Below are 20,521 nucleotides of genomic sequence, written 5' to 3' on the forward strand. Positions count from 1 at the left end.
AGGAATCGAACCCAGGTGCCCCACATTGGCAGGCAGACTCTCAACCGCTATGCCAGCAGGGAAGTTTGAAGGGCAAACTTTAATGAAAAGTTTGTGTCTTTTCATGAAAGATGCTTTCTCTCTTTACATTAGCTGAGAAAGCATTGGGAGACTTTAAGCTAACATGGCTATGATGCATATTGGCTGTTGTATCTAAACACCCCAGAAAAGTGAAAAAAAAATAACACCCCAGAAAAGTAAAAAAAAAATATCAGAGATATCTATTTTTTTAAACTCAAATTAATTCGTTTCATGTAGATTTGACATCTACAACCTAGGCTAATGGACCTATATACATCTTACATTATCTGTGTGTCTGTGTATTCAGTTATAATCAGATAATATGTCCTAATTTGATATCCAGAAGATAAGATGATATACTTGTAAAGATTTAAGGGATTATCTGATTTGAATATGGATTGAACAAAGTATGAAATGAGAAGAACTGATGAGCACAATTAAGTCTACTCCAGGTTATATCAATGAGAGGTTATGTTTCCGTTTTCTTTAGCCCCACACCAAGTATACACAGATACATGCACACATACCTACCCGCATACAGAGGGCTCAGGTTCAAAACCGTAAGTATCCATTATCAAGTATGGGCTAAATGTTTGGGTAGTTGAATTTTGTATTGTGTCTAAAACTTAATTTGGCTGTCAAAGGAAATTCATTTTTATGTAGATGTGCTTAAATAATGTAGGTGAAAGAACCACAAAAATGTGAAACACTAAAGATTGAGGCTAGAATCACTTAACATAAAGTAATTTGAAAGCCCATTAAGTAATGATGAGAATATGAGCTCTTCATCTCATGATGTTAATAATCACTGCAAGAGTTGGTTCATACTAGACCTTAAGGACATCCAGCAGGGATTTATATCAGTTACTTCTGTCCATCTGTGATTAAAGCGAGCAGAAACAGAATTTTTTTATTGTTACCATGGGCTTCCCTGATAGCTCAGTTGGTAAAGAATCTGCCTTAAATGCAGGAGACCACAGTTCGATTCCTGGGTCAGGAAGATCCCCTGGAGAAGGGAAAGGCTACTCACTCCAATATTCTGGCCTGGAGAATTCCATGGACTGTATTGTCCATGAGGTTGCAAAGAGTCGGATGGCCTTCACTTCCACTTTCATTTGTTAGGATGGGGGTATGACTGAATTACATCATACTGATCCACTTAGAAGTGTAAAAATTCTTAGGCAAGTGATTAAATTCTTTATGTGTAGATTTTTAAGCTGATCGTGTTGAAACAACTAGCATAGGAGACTTGACCAGGGGACCATTATGTTACATCAGCTTGTGAATAATCTCTGTGACTTTTTAATTTTTTTAGCCTAGAAGGAATACAATTATATCTGTTCTTATGACAAATGAACATTTAGATATCTTTTCTAAGCAGATTCTGAAAGTAAAAAAAGAGCTGAGGAATTCAGTGTCGGCAGACCATTTCCAAATAGTAACTAACTCCCTGGTAATAGCTAAGTAAGCACTGAACGTCTCCGAAGGCCTTTTGTTCAAAATGAAACATTCCATTTCTGATTGCTGCATTGCTCGCTGCTGCAATTGCTTCCATCAGGCAATGACTCTGCTGTTTATGTTTAAATTTCTTCTTTGGGAAGTGTTTGTGAAATTCCTTTAGTCTCCATGGCCCCCGGTCACCCTCTTCTTTCCATCACACAGCAGTTCTTTGAGGGTCTGTGACAGCGCAGCTCATGAAAGGTGGCTGTGAAACCATCCTTGTTGGAATGACTTTAAGTTCCACTTCTGTGTATTCCATCTTGCAGTTTAAAATGATACCGAGTGAGACTTCAGTCTTGCACTGATCATCTGCTCCGTGTGTTTAGGATAACTTCACCAAGCGTATAAATTTTACCTTCTCTCTCTTTGAGATATTTGAAATTATGGGATCTCATTTTTGAACTAATCATGGGTGTCCAACTCTTTGCAACCCCATGAACTATAGCCTACCTGGCTACCTTGTCCATGGGGATTCTGCAGGCAAGAATACTAGAGTGGGTTGCCATTTCCTCCTCTGGGGGACCTTCCTGACCCAGAGATCAAACCCACGTCTCTTACATCTCCTTTATTCACAGGTGGGTTTTTACTACTAACGCCACCTAAGTAGAAGTCTTTTGGTAATATTCAAGATTGTTGAGCTAGAAGACTTATCGAGAAGTCTGAGAGCCAGGCCCAAGTTGTGGTTTCTAGGTTTACTGTTGCATATTCAAGCATGATTTTTAAAAATAAATTGAATAATATTAATAATTGAACAATAACATTGTCCTATTTAATTCATTTGACAATAAGGGTAACTGCTATAGTGCTACAGAGGTCTTTCCACTCTCCTCATTGACAGCCAACGTTTTCATTTGAAAGAATGTTATATAGAAGTTACTAAAAGTATTGTCACCGTTGTACGTGCTCCATGTGGAAAATGGTCCTTTGGCCTGATGTAGTGGTGATTGTGATGGGTCATTCGTGAGGGCTGGATGGACTTTCTTAGTTGTAGGATGGTCTAACCTGTCCTGGAAGTTTTTATGTTATCTGTTCATTTTAAGTTTCAGTCTTTTAAAACAATTTTATTATGATAGGAACACAACACGGGATGTATCTTCTTATCCAGTTTTTAAGTGCTTGGTCCAATATTGTAAACTAGAGGCACAGTGTTAAAGCAGATTTCTAGATCTCATTCCTCTATCTCCCATAATGTGTCTGCACCTCCTAGGCATATGGGTATGTCTCATTTTCCTCAACTTTATGATAAATGTAATATCGAAATAGCTCTAAAAATAAATTTGACTGTTTTAATATGTCTACTGATACCCACAGTGCTGTGAATTAGCTGGCATCATAAAAGTCAAACTCTGCTTATGATATTAAAAAAAAGACATCTTTTTCTCCCTAAAGACTTCCTTTGGGGAGAGAGAAAGTTATTGTTAAGTTTGTTGTTGTTAAGTTTGTCGCAGGTTATTCTGCTTTCTAGGTACATCCTGGTGAGCGTCTAGAAAAAAATTATTAACAAATGCCAAAGTATTCAGAAATTGTTGTTCAGTTTAAGGAGATACTGATAATTTATTTTCATATCCCCTTCAGGTTCGCGGGCTCTTCAGTTGTCCTGTCTGTTAAAGATTCACTGATGTCCATTGTTAGCTGTTTAAAAGATGTTTTATTTAGAAAGTATTTCTTTCACTTATTATTGCCACTTGCCCATCACACTATTGCTCCCAACATTTACATTAAAATTAAGTTTATCTTAGTTAATGAAATTAATTAATGGATTGATTAATATTAATGGAATCCATTAGTTAATTAATCCATTAATTAATGGAATATTAATGTGTGCCTGTCACTGTGACTTTCTATTTGGGGATACATAGTCACAGGGATTTGACATCACATATTTTGCTTTTAAAAAGTATACTGATGTATGTGACTAAATTACATTGTATCTTCATTCAGGAAATAGAAATTAGTGAGAGAGAAAATAGAAAAGATCAGTGTTTTTTAAAGAAAAAAAAAACACAGAGAAAGGTTATTGCTAATAAAATAGAGTATTTCTGCAAAGCATTCTGTAAGATCTTGGTATATGACACACAACAACAACTTGGAATCCTGTGAACTTGAAGGAGAATGCTAACCCTATTAGAAAATGCTCTCTCCAGGTTGCCAAGGTATACACGGGAGCTGCAATTTTTGCTCAGATGAAGCAAAAGTGGAAATCAATGAGGATGTGACTTTGACTGGGGTCGCAAAAGCAGGCCACCCTGCCCTGGATCCTCTACAGCTAGCCCAGGGTAGTGGGGAGGGAGGGGATACAGATTCGTTGAGGAAGGAAGTTTTACTAAAGCTCTGTTGAAGAACTTTGTCTTTGCCAGAAAAGTTGCGCTTCCAAAGCTGTATTATAAAAAGCTCAGAGATTGTTCACGAAACCACAAAGTGGATATTCTGCTTTAGAGAGTTTTGTTTGTGGACTCATATACATGGTGACCTTTTTTGCTTCCTTCTTATTTTTAGCATCCAATCACTGTTCTTTAAATGAATGCTTAATTCCACCAGTTTAGTATCGACTGTACTGTTTTTATTTTCTGATGCTGCTTCAGGCAATAAAAATTATGTACAGTTCAGCTTACTAATTGGTGCACACTATGCCACTTGTCTTTTAGCCAGTGTGTTTTAGCCAGCGTCAAGCAGCGTATCTTTTTTCCTTTGATTTATCATAACCTCAAAAACACCTTTACCAAGAGATCTTTATTTATAGATAAAGTTGCTCTTGATCTTTAGTTTTTAAAATCTGAAAAAGAAATAAGGAAAAAGCAGAAAGGGGACCTCAGAATGGGAAATATGCCTCATTTTGGTGAATTGCAGCCTTTTCATTCCTGTTGTAAACACATTCCCTTATTTCCATTTAATTTTGTATCCAAAACAATAGTGACAATGAATTCTATTGTGATGTTTCAGAATGATCACTTAGTGCCTGGTTGAAAAAGCAAACCAAGACCCAGGAAATACAGATCATGATAGCTTTTGCCTCCTGTATGTATGCCATCGATTTGGATATGTTTTAGATGGTTTGGAAGTAATTAATGAATTAACTTAATTTTTATGAAATATATTGATAAGATAATACTTAACACAGCAATGTGATTCTGTCTCAATGGCAGGTGGCCAGGCGTTGGGGCATTCAGAAAAACAGGCCAGCTATGAACTATGATAAACTTAGCCGTTCACTCCGCTATTATTATGAGAAAGGAATCATGCAAAAGGTGAGCAGCTAACACAGCATTAAAATTTATTGAAATGTTTCATATTCATTCGCATGTCATACTTCAAAGCCACATATCATTACATTGCTGAAGCAAGGTTTTTGCTCATTTTAACGTATGCTTAGCTGTTGGTTTTCCTATTACAAGACCTCTGTTTATAAATTTATGAACATTATAGGCAAATGTGTAATACAAAATTGGAGATTTTCTTGAAGTCCCCACTTTGCTGTGTTTCTTAAAAAAAAATCCTGCTTTGGTACTAATATGGCAATATATGTCCCCAAAAGTTGTTGACATTTTGCTCATTCTCCACAATTATACAATTTTGAATATTAGCTGAATGTTTCCTTGTCCCCTCTTTTTCTGATTCTTAAAACATTCAGAGCATTTCTTGTTCTCATTCTGAAAAACACCTTTTCTTGGCTGATTTCATTACTTGACAGTTTAACATCTTAAACAGTTGATTTGAAATGAGTATTTAATCTTATCTTGTTGGCATAATGATATTAAATATGCTTTATTTCAAATGAGTGTGTCTTAATATTTCAAGGTAGCTTGTTTAAAAAGTGTGAGATAAATGAATTGCACTTGGGACAAAATCTAATATTTTTGAAGAAGGTAATGAATAAATAAAGATAAAACATTTGGGTATTTGTTATCATTAACATCCTTCAGCCTTGCATGTGTATTCAATCTATTAGTCTTGACAGTGAACGGAGTTTTAGCCTTTATACATTGTGAGCGTTACATTATAGTTTCATTATGTGTCCTTTGTTCATTTGTGGAGACATGAACATAGTTACATTTTACAGATTATGGCATAGTTTTATGTTATGCCAAGAAAAACTATACCAGTTGGTCCATGACAATGGTGAAAGAAGAGGGGGAAATAGCTTCATTTGGGCTTTCTAGACCAAAGGCAATCTGCTGTCTGGTTAGCCAGCCAGTAAGTTAGGACTTCAAAGAACCTTAAAAGATAAGGCTGAATTGGATTCTTAATTGCTTCCTGTTTCCCTGAATCTCACCCTCAAATTGTAAAGTTACTATCTGCTCTGTCTTCTCCTTCTCAGTCCTGGAGTCTTTTTTTAATTCTTCCCTTTCATTCACCAACCACTCCCGTTTACAGCCAACCTTTTTCAGATACATACCATTCTTTCAGTTTTCATCACCGTCTTCGTAGTCAGGCATAGCAAGTAATCTGGCGCAGTAGGTCCTCTGCAGGCCCCCTGAGCAGTGTTACACAGCAGTAGCAAAGGCAGTCATGACTTTGGTTTGCAGGTTAGCATCGTGTCACATTACTGTTTTTGAACAGATTCTTCTGCTAGTAAGAAGCAATATTCTTTCCTCATGAAGCTGCTGTGATCGTTAAATGAAATAATATACTTGAGACACTTGCCTTGTACCTGGTGCAGTGAAAGTCTTCAGCAGATGGTATCTGTGAATAAATCTTGCACCTTGAAGCCAAGACATATATAGCTGGTATATCTTGACTAGTAAGCCCCTTACTAAAGGGAGCAGTCACAGAAAGCTAAAAAGTATCTCAAAATATCTAATCATACCTCAACTTTTACACAGTGTTTAAAAGGGTATCTGCAGGATGTTATGTCTGGTCTTAGATATTCTCAAAGGTATTCAAACTTATGCTTATTACTGATATCATTAGTACCATATTCCCATTTATTTATCCAGTTATCACACATCCCATTTGTATACCTCTTATTTTAAGAAAATAATAAGGCAAGATGCTTTCAAATGATCAAATGATAGCATAGATGTTGGCATATAGAGAAAAATGTGGCTCCTCAAATTTTCCCTATTAGGCTGTAATTGCCAAGATAAACTGTTAGCAACTATTTATCAGCCAATAAAGGATAGCGAAATGTGTACTTAACAGGCCTTTTGGGGTATCACATATGATATAAGGAAGAATAGGTCATTTAAAGGTGAAAATGCAAAAGTTGAAGTGTACTTATAACTAGCACGACAATTAAGACGTTTGACAGTTTTTGCAGACATAACATATTTACTCCTCATTACACGTGTTGAGCCAGTCTGCTTGCTACCCTCTGATACACCTGTGGCTTTCTCATTGCTTCATTTTCTCCCTGATAACATAATGGATAAGTAAGTCCTAATGTAATCATTGAGAGGAAAACTGTGCAGTCCTTTAAAAAACATATGAGATAGAATTAGATATTTTAATGTGTAGGGGAAAATGTTTATCTGCTGATGCTTGTATATGAACTTAAAACTCTGTGTATGTGTAGTGTACGTCAAAGAATATTAAGTGAAAAAATTAAAAAATACAACCAAAGTGTATCAAAACATGAAAGAAACCCTGATTATTTCAGTAGTGATGAAGGAAGAAATGGTGAAGTAATGATTATTATACATTATAGATGATACATGTATATGCTTTTACTTCAAAATTTAGAAGTGCCTAAATAAAAGTATTTATAGACATATAAGTATTGGTTATTTCTGATGATATAATCAAATTATTATTTCTTTTGGCTTAATCTGTAATTTCAAGTTTTCCTCCAATATTACTGTACTATTTTTGAAGTTGTAAGAGTTAACACATAATTTAAATAGCTAGCCTTTCAAAGCACAGTTCAAAAGATAACCTCCTTGTTTAATTCTGATTCATCTCTCTTGCAAAATTAATGTTTTACCTAAGCATTACTATTTATATATACTCAATGTATAATATCCATATTGTAATTGTATTACTAATAAGAGGATTCATTATGTTCCTTGGTTGTTTATCAGTCCTTGTTCTAAACTCGTGGCATTTAACATAATCCAATAAATAGAGTAGTAGCTCTAAACATGTTTACTGAAAGAAAAAGTAAAACAGTGTATCAAGGCAGGGTGCTTAAGAGATTTTATAATGCTGATTGCATATCATACATTTTAATTCCCCACAATGATTTAGTAAATAATTTATAATTATAACCAATAGCAACAGGTTATACATTCCAGTAGTCTAAAGCAAAGCAAATGCCTCCTTCTCAGTGGCCACAAACAAAACAAAGCCAGTTATTAAATGCTCTGAGATATGCTGGCCAATTACTTCATTTTTTTCTCAAAATACTTTGAACAAAGGAATAACGTGAAAACTGGGATTTAGTATTGTTGAGCTTTGTTTTTGATAGGGCCTATTTTTACTTTTATGGCAGTTTCACCATTTCACCTTTATGAACTTAATTTCCTTTTTATAAAGGGCTAAAGTGAATAAACTTATTCCAGACTCCTCTGTTTGCATGCCCTGTGCTAGAAACTTCCATCTCAGTCTTGCAACAGGCTTTCCAAGAAGCCATCCCTGCCTCCATTTCATCAAAAAAAAAAAAAAAAAGGGGGGGGGGAAGGGAACTGAGAGCGGTTTAAGAAACTTGTCCAAAACCTAAGTGTTGGCTGTTTTCAAGCCTAAGAATATTCACAGTATTTGAATTATCTTGAATTCTCTAAATTGGTTTCATTTACAGGGGAAAAAAAAAAAATCCAGGGCAAAAAACATTCTAAATCTGAGTCTAGAACAACAGTGCTTGCTCTTTGGTAGTTTTTTTCCCACAAACATGCACAGATAGTTTATAAACCATGAATTCACCATTCCCGCATGGTACAAAGCGACTAGTAGAGGTGTTGAGTAATTTTCACTTCTCTAAAATTACCGAACTCAACATATACACAAAAAGTTAGCATCAAACTTAATACAAAGAACTGTATTCATCCACTCCCACCCCCTACCCCCAACCCTCTGGGGTTTTGAGAAACTCAGCATTGTCTATTAATGGCAGCGGGGGAGGGCTGTATTTTTTTCGTTCAATTGTTTATAATTTCCTAGAGAAGCATTACTCTTCAAAATTTAAGTTTGGGACGTGTCATTTCCTACAAATTAGGCTACTTCTCCTTTATTTCAGGCAGCTGTCACATTTCTTTTTCTCATTTCCTCCCTATGTATTGTATATTTTAAATTCCTTCCACTTTTTTTACACCTCTTAATTCAATTTGACACTATATACACCTCCTTAACGTCTGTCTAAGGCATCTTGCTTTCATTTTTAAAAGTGATGTACCCAGGATAATACTGCCCTGTTGATCCATCCTTCATTTAAATAAGGCTATGCATCTTTCTTTTTTCAGATGAGAATATACAGTGCAAAAGAAAAAAATTAAAGGAAAGAAAAAGAATAGTTCACCCCGCGAATCAGTGAAGCGCTAGTCTAGTCTTATTAGAAACACAATGCTTTTTTTTTTCTTTTAAGGTTTGAAAGTTTAGCTTTTCTACAATTTCAGAAATATAATGTTAAGAGGGAAACACTACATTTTAAAGGTCTTGTTATTTTATAAGTACAAAAGCTATTACCTTTTCAAACAGAGGGGAAAATAATTTAATGTGAGATGCCTGGATGAAATCATTGATTTTTTTTTCCCCAAATAATAATGTAAGTTTACATTTATATTAAAACAACAAACTGCTTAGTTTCTAGTTTTATCTAAAATGAATGCAATTATCACTCAAGGTCAGCATTTTGCATTTCCCTCCCTCGACTGTAATTTATTCCACAAAGTGAGGAATTTTTTTTTTCCTATCTGTATCTGTTAATACTCGATTGCCTTTTCTTTTGTTATCCATCCTTTCTGGAGCATTAAACCATGTTTTGTTCATTTCTCTCCCTGCATTCCCCATTTGGGAATGGTGAAGATGAGGTTGTGTTTTTTGTGTGTGTGTTTTAATTGAGGTGTAATTGACGTAACAACCTTGTGTTAGCTTCCAGTGTAAAATATAATGATTGGATATTTGTATCTCTTGCAAAACGCTCACTACTCTAAGTTTAGGTACCATCCCGACATCCCACATAAGGATGGGCTTTTTCTTCCATGTTTCCCTCAGGTGGCTGGAGAGAGATATGTCTACAAATTTGTGTGTGATCCAGAAGCCCTCTTCTCCATGGCCTTTCCGGATAATCAGCGCCCACTGCTGAAGACAGACATGGAACGTCACATCAATGAAGAGGACACGGTGCCTCTGTCCCACTTTGACGAGAGCATGGCCTACATGCCGGAAGGGGGCTGCTGCAACCCCCACCCCTATAACGAAGGCTACGTGTATTAACACAGTGACAGTCAAGGGCCTCCTCGCGCTTCTGCTCTTTTGCAAGATGAAGAGAATTTCTGAATTCTCTTCAATATTTGATTTTTGTCATTTGTATTTTATTTTTAAATAATAATACACAACAAGGGGCTTTCCTGTTGCATTATCCGATGGTCTGCAATGGACTGCGCACTTTATTTGAGGGTGGGTGGGGGTAACCTAAACATTTATTCTGTGTAACAGGAAGATAATGGGTGAATGGGAGGGGGGCTTGGGGTATTACTTTTTACTTAGGCTTGGGATGGGGTCCTACAAGTTTTAAGTATGATGAAGCTATATCATGTTGATTTGATTTCATAACAACCTAGAAAATGTTCATTTCCTCTGGGTATCTATGGTACAGTTAATTCACATTGTGTAAATATCCACTTGGAGACTATCTGCCTTGGGCATTTTTCCCTATCATTTCTGTGTCTCCGCAAGGTGTACAAAAAAAGAAAAAAAAAAACTACTGTAAAAGGCAGTTTAATTGTTAGAAATGACTGTTTTTGCACCTCTTGTAAAAAGTTATTTAGAGACTGCATTTACTGTTTTTTTGTTTTGTTTTGCTTTATATATGACTCACAGAGGAAAACCATACAATGGGTATTCTCTCTGAAGCTGAGTATCACCAAGACTGTAAATGAGGGGCACAATTTTGGACTCTGGCTCCAAACTGAGTCACAGGCCAGTAGCAGTATAAGTATTTGGTGCCACCTTGCTATTTAGATACAAATAATACTGTCCTTTAAATATTTTGAAACCCATTTCAGTTACATGATATTTTTCATGGTCTTTTGAGATCTTCATTTAAATGTTAAATCTGGGATCGCAATGAAGCAAAAAATATCTGTCTCCATTCACTTCCTTCAGTACATAAAAACATTATTTAATCAATAAGAATTAACTGTACTAAATCACATAATATGCTGTTCTAGATACAGCAAGCACTTCTTAAAAAAAATATCCAATACACTAAATAGGTACTATAGTAATTTTTAGACATGGTACCCATTGATATGCATTTAAACCTTTTACTGCTGTGTTATGTTGATAACATATATAAATATTAGATAATGCTAATGCTTCTGCTGCTGTCTTTTCTGTAATATTCTCTTTCATGCTGAATTTACTATGACCATTTATAAGCAATGCAGTTAACTACAGATAGCATTTCAGGACAAAATAGATGACTCAAACCATTTATTGCTTAAAAAATAGCTTCTGCCATGCTATGCTATAAGCAGCTTTTATGCACATTGACAAAATGAAGAGTAAGCTTCAGCTTGCTAAGGGAAATTGTGGAAACTTTTGGTGAAATGGAAAATTATTTACAAACTGTTAAAGAATATGAGGAAGTTGCTGTATGACAGAGTGCTGGCACTGATATTATCCATCGTCTTGTTTTGGACACTTGTGTAAATGTGATTGGATTGTTTGAAAGAAGATTTAAAGATTTAAAGTTTCAAAGGTTTTTGTTTTGGTTTTGTTTTGCATTTGGAGGAAACAGAGAAAGCAGGGTATGTTCTGTTTACCTTGACAAAACCATAAGTAAGTGGTGTTATAGTATCTCTGATTAGGTTGCTAAAATGATTCAAGCAAAAAACATAAATTTTGTTCACTATCTCAGAGGAAAAAAATTTTAGAGAGTCAATACCAAAATGTTTTTTTTTTTTTTCAAATGCTAAACACAAAGCCAAAATCAACTTACAAAAGATTTTCATAACGAACACAGGAAAAATTGTTGAAAGATCATCTGCTGGCTGCCCATTTTCCAATGTGACATTGATCATAGTTCATGTCTCTAAACTCAACAGTTATTGGGAAACCCACATAACATAACCTATACTACTCACATTTATTCCTACCAAAAAAATTCTAATTTCAACATATCTATGTAACCTGTGATTTCAATGGTTGTTCTACATTTACATTATATATCATTAGGCCCATTATGGGTTAACAAATATGCCTTAAAAATCAGAATTCCCCCCCACCCACTGTCCTCATGTGGCCATTTACAGTACTTAGAATAAAAATGGATTTTGAAATATTCAGCTAAAATTTTATTGGAAAGAGAATTGACACATTTGGAGAAATTGAAAGTGGGTCTTTAAAATATGATCCAAGTAAATTATATTGAGAATACTTTTTCTTTTTTCTCTCATTTTCTTTTATTCTTTTAAAAATTCTAGTTTGATAGTGAAAAAGAATCAGACTATGAGCTATTTTAAAGAATCAAGGAAGAATTGGTATTGATTATATAGTATTTAAGGACAAATTATATATTTTGCTGTTTATGGTAGTAACTCACTGAATAAGTAATTGGCCAACATTAAGTATATTTCCAACACAGAAGGGTTCAAAACATGGCATTATAAACTCTTTTGGGAAATGTATCTAAAGGGTTTTTTTTTAAGTTCTGTTCTTATTCTACTTTTTATTTGGTTGTATTTTTATTTTCAGATAGATTAATAAATCTGGCAGCTGATTTCTGCAAGATTCTTGTGTTTTGAATTTCTAATTGAATTGGCTATTCAAACATAGAAATCAATAATGTAACATTTTCCTTCCACTTGGTAAAAGAAACTAAAGAAATATCTTCCTTCATGTTTGCTGCCTCTCGATGCCAATACTCAAGGGGCCAATTACAATAAAGAATGGTACCTCTCCAATAAGTAATGAAAAGTGACTTCCCTTAAGTTATGCGTATAAAAATGCATAAAAATAAAAATTCACACAGCTGACAGTGCAGAGCAGTTTCCTCAAATTATAAAAAGATCTTGAAGGTCATATACTTGAAGCTCCTTTTTTACAGATTTTATCAGTTTCATGTTGATGTCATAACAAATTGCCACAAATTTAATTACTCAAAGCAACCCAGATTTATCCTCTTATCGTTCTAGAGATCAGAAGTCCACAGTGAGTCTAATGGGGCTATAGAAAGATTCAGGGGACAACGCCACCCTGTTGTCATTTCTGTCTCCTGGCTTTGTCACTCCAGTTTCTGCTTTTGTGGTGACACTTCTTTCTCCTCTGCTATAGTCAAATCTCCCTCAGCCTATCTCTTGTAAGGACACCTGTGATTACATTTAAGGTCCACCCAGACAACCCAGGGTAATCTCCCTATCTCAAGATCTTTAACTTAATCACATTTTTCAAATCCCTTTTGCCAGGTAAGTTATTCACAGGGATCAGGGGCCAGATAAGGGATATGAGGGGAAAAAGGTGGCTGTTATTCACTTTACTACACAGAAGAAGACATGGTGTATTAAAAATACTGATTGACAACATATGGACAAAAATGTTTTATTGATGGATCTAGGATTAGAAATTACTAAAGATCATTGTTTTTCTTTTTACCATTGAGAGTGTCTCACTATACTCTCCATAAAAGATAATGAGAACATCTTAGGTTAAAGTTCACCTACTCTACTGAAGTGTCCGGTAATCACATAGAGCTTTTAGATTATTTAATCCCCTCTTGTGTAAACATTATGTAATGAGAAAGAAAAATTAAAAAGTGATAATTACCGAGTCATAGCAGAATGAATTAGATTGCCTAAGCCAGATCATATTTTTTAATATAAACTTCTTTTGGTGAGATTATGAGTTATTACTGTACAATCAACATTTACAAGTAATTACTGTTTAAGAAAGAATAATATGTAGAATATATCTATTACTCAAAAGGCCAATTCTAAAATATGAGTCAACTAATGTTTATTTGACAAGGAAGAAAATCTATTTACCTGGTGTATAGCCTTTGGCCAGATCATAGATGTTTCTAAAATGCATGTCCTTATCAGGCAGCATTTTCAGAGCTTATAATGACAAAACATTACAGAAAGGAAGACCACTTGAATGTTTCTTGGTATCTTAAAAGAGAAAAACTTGAATTTGAAAATAAGAAATAAGTGATATTTGCCAGTTGCAGTTTGATATGAGGAAGGGGAAAAACAGAATTGTAAGAGAAAAGGTTAAAAATAATAAAAGGAAGTTTAAAAAGGCGAATGAACATATTAAGCAATTGTGATAAGAATTGCATAAAAACTAAGTTTTCCTAAGACACCAGTGTTGGACATGATACTGAGGAATTTGGTTCAATTTATTCAGAACTTAACTAGTACTTGTAGGACTTAGCTGATTTTTTTTTTCCTTTAATGTGAGATTACTTTAGAAAAATGTATTTATTTTAAAAACCCAGTTTATAGAAAAATATAGTTTAAGAAAAGGAGAATTTGAACAGGGTAGTGGATGCCTGTATAGCAAAAAAAAAATTTGATGATTTTAGAATGTTCTATTAAAAGTACATATAAAATAGCTATGATTTATAAACCCATGTAAAATAGGATTGTTTTCTGTTTTTGCATATAGACTCCAATATTCTTATTTAGTTCTATTCTAAAATCATGTTTCTATGGAGAAGAAAATTTTAATTCACTTGGGTGTATTAAAATTACACGTACAGCTTGAGAAAACATTCTATGAAATTTATGTGATTATAGCAAATAAATGTGCTCAAATTTTAAGTCCAAAATAAAAGCCCAGAAACTGAAAATATTGCACTATCGTGATCACTCTGGAAGGTGGCATATGTAAAACTGATAAATATCATCTACATGTTTGACTTACTTTTGAATCATTTTAATCATTTAATTTATGGCCACGACACTGGAATTCTGTGGCTTCAGTTCTGTCCAACTCTTTGCAACCCCATGGACTATAGCCCGTCAGGCTCCTCAGTCAATGGAGTTTCCCAGGCAAGAATACTGGAGCGGGTTGTTATTTCCTTCTGCAGGGGATCTTCCCGACCCAGGGATTGAAGCAGATTCTCCTGCATCTCTTGCATTGCAGGCGGAGACCAGAGAAGCCCTTAGGTCCTAGGACACCTGGTAAATCTTTTTCTGGTACTGTGTTCTATCTCTTTAAATGCATTTTTTTCTCTTAATCTGTTCAACTATATCAGGAAGAAATTCCCGAAAAGGAGCTATCTAAATTATTTCAGTGACTCTCATGTGCCAACCAGCATACATGCATGACACATGTTACAGCTTTCATGACATTGGCTTTGTCTGAGAAGCTGAGGCTAATGACAAAACCAGAGTCTTTGCGTTAAGACAAGGCAAGTGATCACAGGCAAGTTTATAAACCCTTCTTTCTTCTGTAATCGTTTAACCTAGCTACTTTCTTGATTTAAACGTTAAATAACAAAAACGTATGTAACAATGATTCACATTTTGCTGAAACAGGTTTATTTAAAATGTATTTCATAAAACATTTTTCATTAGTCATAGAAAATCTGAAAAAGAAGTCAAGTACTACTTAAACAATAGCAATATCGAAACATGAATTTTTTTTGAGTCTTTAAGCATTTAGAAATCAAAATGATTGAAGTATCACTTTGGTTTTTCCACTGGAGAAGGATACAGCTTAATGATTCCAAAAGAGACAGGTCAACTTCTTCATAATGTTGTAAACACTGCCCCCATAACTAATGCTGTTAGACATAACTTCTGAAAGTAACAAATTTCCCAGAAAACTTTTAAAGCATGGTAAAAGTCATGTGATTTGGAGTCATGTGATTCAGAAGAAGCAACAAATGAGTGGAATGAATTGGGAGCTTGAGACTGTAACATACACGATACTATGCATAAAATAGATAACTAATGAGAACCTACTGTATAGCGCAGGGAACTCTACTCATTGCTCCACGGTGGACTAAACAGAAAGGAAAGCCAAGAAGCAGGGGATATCTGTATAGGTATGGCTGACTTGCTTAGCTGTACAATAGAAACTAGCATAACACTGTAAAGCAACTATAAGAAATGAAAGTGTTAATCGCTTAGTCCTGTCTGACTCTTTGTGACCCCATGGACACCCCTGCCAAGTTCCTCTGTCCATGGAATTCTTCAGGCATGAATACTGGAGTGAGTAGCCATTCCCTTCTCCAGGGGATCTTTCCAACCCAGGGATCAAACTCGGGTCTCCTGCATTGCAGGCTGATTCTTTACCATCTGAGGCACCACAGAAGCCCTAGACTCCAATAAAAACAAAATAAAGTAAATCAATATAACACAATTAAAAAAATTAAATAGAACGTAGAACTGAAATCACAGCAACCGTTTTTTCAAAGAAATCTGAATTTTTAAAAACTATCTTATTGTTTCAGAGGGGCCTATGACATCTTATGTGTGTTTAAATTTTATGACCAGCCCATGAAACTATTTGTCCTGTAGAAAATGTTATGTGAATTTAATTGAAAGAAGAAAAATATGGCATCAAAAAAATGTGGAGAAAATAAGGTAGTACATGTGGTATTACAGTTTAAACTGAAAAGTACTATCTAATTCTCAAGAAATATTTTACTTTATACTTGAAAATATTTTAAAATTTAAAAATTCTTTTAACTTTTCCCATTTAAAAAAGTTATAGTAAAATATATGTAACATAAAATTGACCATTTTGAGTATCCACTTCAGTGATATTAATTGCATTCACAGTGTTGTGCAATCATCACCACTAGTATTTCCAATCCATTTAGATTATTTTATTCCTGAAACATTTTAAAAAACTATAGGAAATACATTGTTAAAAATGTAAAAATGCAATCTTATGCTTTCTAATAATTTACATGTTATAGTTCTTTTATTAATATGTTGGCCTTGATTTCATACTGTGGTTTAATTATTAAAGAAAAAAAATTTATGTATAAAGACTATTTCTAGTAGCCAGGACATGGAAGCAACCTAAATGTCCATCAACAGAGGAATTGATAAAGAAGATGGAATGAAGAGGGGATAAATGTATACACCCAGCTGATTCACTTTGCTGTAGAGCAGAAACTAATACAACATTGTAAATAAATATATTCCAATAAAAAATACTATGTCTACAAATTTTCTATGATTGCAGGGGAAAAAAGTTCACTTAGATACTGAGTTTACTAAATGTTTGAAAATAACTCAGTAATTTATCTCTATATTAACAAGTAAAACAGCCCAGCATTTTAAAACAAACCACATCAAACAGAACTGACAGGTTGCACTCAAGTTTCTTTAGTTTGAATGGACAGATCTGATTAACATCATAAAAACACAAAGATACAAAAGTTGCACTTAAACTCTTTAATACAGTAATAGTTTCAGATAACAATTTTTAAGGAAAAAAATCCCAAACAGAAACATGATAGATTTAATAAAAATGTATTTTATTAATGTAAAATCAGACTAAAACAATACATTGGGCACCATGCCACCATCCTTCATAATATTTTTAGTATAAACACTAAGAACTTGCTAAATTAAAATGGAAATTGAATATTTTTCTGTGACTTTTCAAATCTCATAGATTCCTTTCTTAACTTGTCCTCTGAAATATGGTACTTAATCACAAGATGACTTGTTTAGAATCATTCACTTATGGAGTAAATTTTGGTTTATATTATTGAAAGGACAGCATCTGAAGAGATAAGATTCTATTATTCATTTTTTCTCAGATATATAATATCAGGCCCAAATGTGATAACATTCCAAATTTGTTAGTTGATTTTTGTTTCCTGAAGAGCTTGCCTTGCTGATTTATTCATTGAGTGAATATTCATTCATTAGAACAGATTTTGAGTTGTTCATTTCAATTTGTTCTTTGTTGGGAAATATGTTGATTTAATCCCTCAAAATTACCAACTATGAATCTTCTACAAATTGATATTAAACATTGCTATCAAATCAGTTGGGCTTCCCCGGTGGCTCAGTGTTAAAGAATCCACCTGCCAGCGCAGAAGACACAGGTTCAATCCCTGGAGGAGGAAATGGCACCCCACTCCAGTATTCTTGCTGGGAGAATCCCATGGCTACAGCCCATGGGGTCACAAAGAGTCAGACTCAACTGAACACACATGCACACATAAAATCAGCTGGTTTCCTCCTTTGTCGTTATGGTTATTCAGTGGTTAAGTCTTGTCTGACTCTTTGTGACTGCAGGGACAGCAGCACACCAGGCTTCCCTGTCCTTCACTGTTTCCTGGAGTTTGCTCAAACTCATGTCCATTGTGTCAGTGGTGCCATTCAACCATCTCATTTTCTACCACATGCAATTTAGGTATACCTCCCCACAGGAAGACTCCATAGAAGATATAGTAGGTTTATAAAAGTGATCCTTTACCTCAAACTAAATAAGACTAACCCATGTGAATCCAACCCATCCTTAGAGAACTGCTTATGGTGTATCAAGCTTAAATAATCCCCAATTTAATGCCTACACTCTATGGAAAAGGAGTATGATAAAAAAAAAAGTGAGCTTAAGAATGCTAGTGACAGTAGAAGCAGGTTTACTTTTATTCAAATATAATGTGTGCATGCATGCATGCTAAGTCGCTTCAGTTGTATCCGACTCTTTGCGACTCTGTGGACTGTAACCCCACCAAGGTTCTCTGTCCACAGGAATCTCCAAGCTAGAACACTGGAATGAGTTGCTATACCCTCCTCCGGAGGCTCTTCCCGACCCAGGAATCAAACCCGTGTCTCCTGTAGGTCCTGCATTGCAAGCAGATTCTTTACCACTGAGCCACTGGGGAAGCCCAAAATATAATGAGTGTTTCAGGTCAATAGCGCCTGTTACTATAAGATGAAGCATTCAATTACTCATAGGCTGGCATGCAGTCTGTGTGGCCCATCATGGAGAAGAATACTGCACATTTAACTAAAACCAAGGCAGACCAGACAACTGATTTCATTAACTTCTGGGCTTCCTCGACCCTGAACATCTTGATTAACAGCCTTTATTATCAAATGCCCACTTGCTGTTTTATGTGTACATTCCTAGTAGCAAGAAATAATCATCAATCTATTCAGGTCACCTTTGCTAAAATCCATGATTACCAACTGTCTTTCCATTCTTGCATTACTTTACCCAAGATTCAGAGTCCAGGAGAGCGCAAGGGTTTGCCCTTGGATTGTGTCCTCACTCCTTGCCTATAAATGGGCATAGATCATACAGTTCCATCAAGCCCCTGAATGCTGGATGAGAAGTAAGACCCTCAAGTAACTGGCAACTTAAGAAGTGAAATTGCCTACTGGTGTCGTCTTTCTCAAAGTCCCCCAAAATAATATCATCCGTCTTCAGAATGATAAAACTGCTGAATATAGATTGTCCTTTTTGTTCTTCCATTTCCTTCAGGAGTATTTTGATTTCTATGTGTCTTGTACTTTGGCCGCCTCATGCGAAGAGTTGACTCATTGGAAAAGACTGATGCTGGGAGGGATTGGGGGCAGGAGGAGAAGGGGATGACAGAGGATGAGATGGCTGGTTGGCATCACCGACTTGATGGACGTGAGTTTGAGTGAACTCCGGGAGTTGGTGATGGACAGGGAGGCCTGGCGTACTGGGATTCATGGGGTCGCAAATAGTTGGGCATGACTGAGCGACTGAACTGAACTGAACTGATGGGTCTTTACAGCCTGCTGACATGGTAATGTGCATAAAAACAATGAGTAACAGTTACTGGATGTCTTTACCAAGTTCCTTAAGAGTATACTCTAAGAGGAATAATGATGAGAGCAAAACAATATGAGTTTAGGATGGGTACTAGTTTACTGGAGCCACCTGAACAAAGTATTTAGTACCAACAGGGTGGTTTAAAGTGCAGAAACCTATTGTCTCAAGTTCTGAGTCTAGACGTCCCAAATCAAGGGTTTTTGCAGGATTGGTACCTAGGGCTCAATCTGTTCAGGTCCCTTTCCTTGGCGTGTAGCTGTTCTTCTTTTTCCCATTTTTCTTAATCTTTCCTTTGAATCTACCTCTGTGTTCACTTTCTCCTTTTTCAGAAGGATACTGATCACATTGAGTTAGGGCTAACCCCGACGACCTTCTTACTTACCTCTGTAAAGACCCTGAAACCATGATTAAATCCATTTCACCTTCCTTCACCAATCAAGGTTCATTTTTAAATTTGCATGTTCTCCAAGCTGCATGTGGCCTAAACAATAAGATGTGTTCCCGAGTTGTTAGCTAGGAACTTGGAGTCAGCTCTCCCTAGATCAAACTGCTTCTGTTAAAGCCTGACCCTGACCCTACAACTAGGCTTGCACTAGCAGCAGACGCCTTAGCTTAGTTACACCTGTGCAGAACCACACACCTTTCCTCCAATCACCTCTCCTTGCTTCCCTATAGGGCCTCAAACCATCCTGCTTTCTTGTTTGTTATCCTCTCAGTACCCAGGACCCCTTGTGTTGGGGAAGGTGGCTTTGATACTTTTCTCCTGCCTCCTCACTGGGCTACCTTGCACGTAAGTCCTCTCTTACCTGCAAACCTGGGCGTCTCCCCTGCTTTGACTTGACAGGATAGGCAAGCCTGGGTCAGCAGCAACCTCATCCAAATAAGGTCACTTTCTGAGCTGTTGCAGTTAGGACTTCAGGTATCTTTTTCGGGGAAGACACAGTTAAACCCATAGCGGGTACTTAAGTTAGGCTCAAAGGAAAGAATCCATTAAAATGAAATGATTATTATCCATTACGTGTGAGATTTAAGCTTGAGAGAAATTACAACTGTATGTGTCTTATATTACATGACTAATGTAGAC

The 20,521-nt window shown here is 35.6% G+C and overlaps 1 protein-coding gene across 3 annotated transcripts in view; it reads left to right on the forward strand.

Annotated features, from left to right (window-relative positions):
* The window catches only part of ETV1 (ETS variant 1), a 97,423-nt gene extending 84,981 nt beyond the window's left edge, over nt 1-12,442 (forward strand). For all 3 annotated transcript variants that reach the window (XM_013963162.2, XM_013963163.2, XM_013963164.2), the window contains 2 exons: nt 4,704-4,805; nt 9,703-12,442. In XM_013963162.2, coding sequence (XP_013818616.1) covers nt 4,704-4,805; nt 9,703-9,924 — 324 coding nt within the window. In that variant the 3' untranslated portion in view covers nt 9,925-12,442. The remainder of the gene's footprint in view (nt 1-4,703; nt 4,806-9,702) is intronic.

The sequence above is a fragment of the Capra hircus genome, chromosome 4 (genome assembly GCF_001704415.2).
Source record: "Capra hircus breed San Clemente chromosome 4, ASM170441v1, whole genome shotgun sequence".
NCBI lineage: Eukaryota > Metazoa > Chordata > Mammalia > Artiodactyla > Bovidae > Capra > Capra hircus.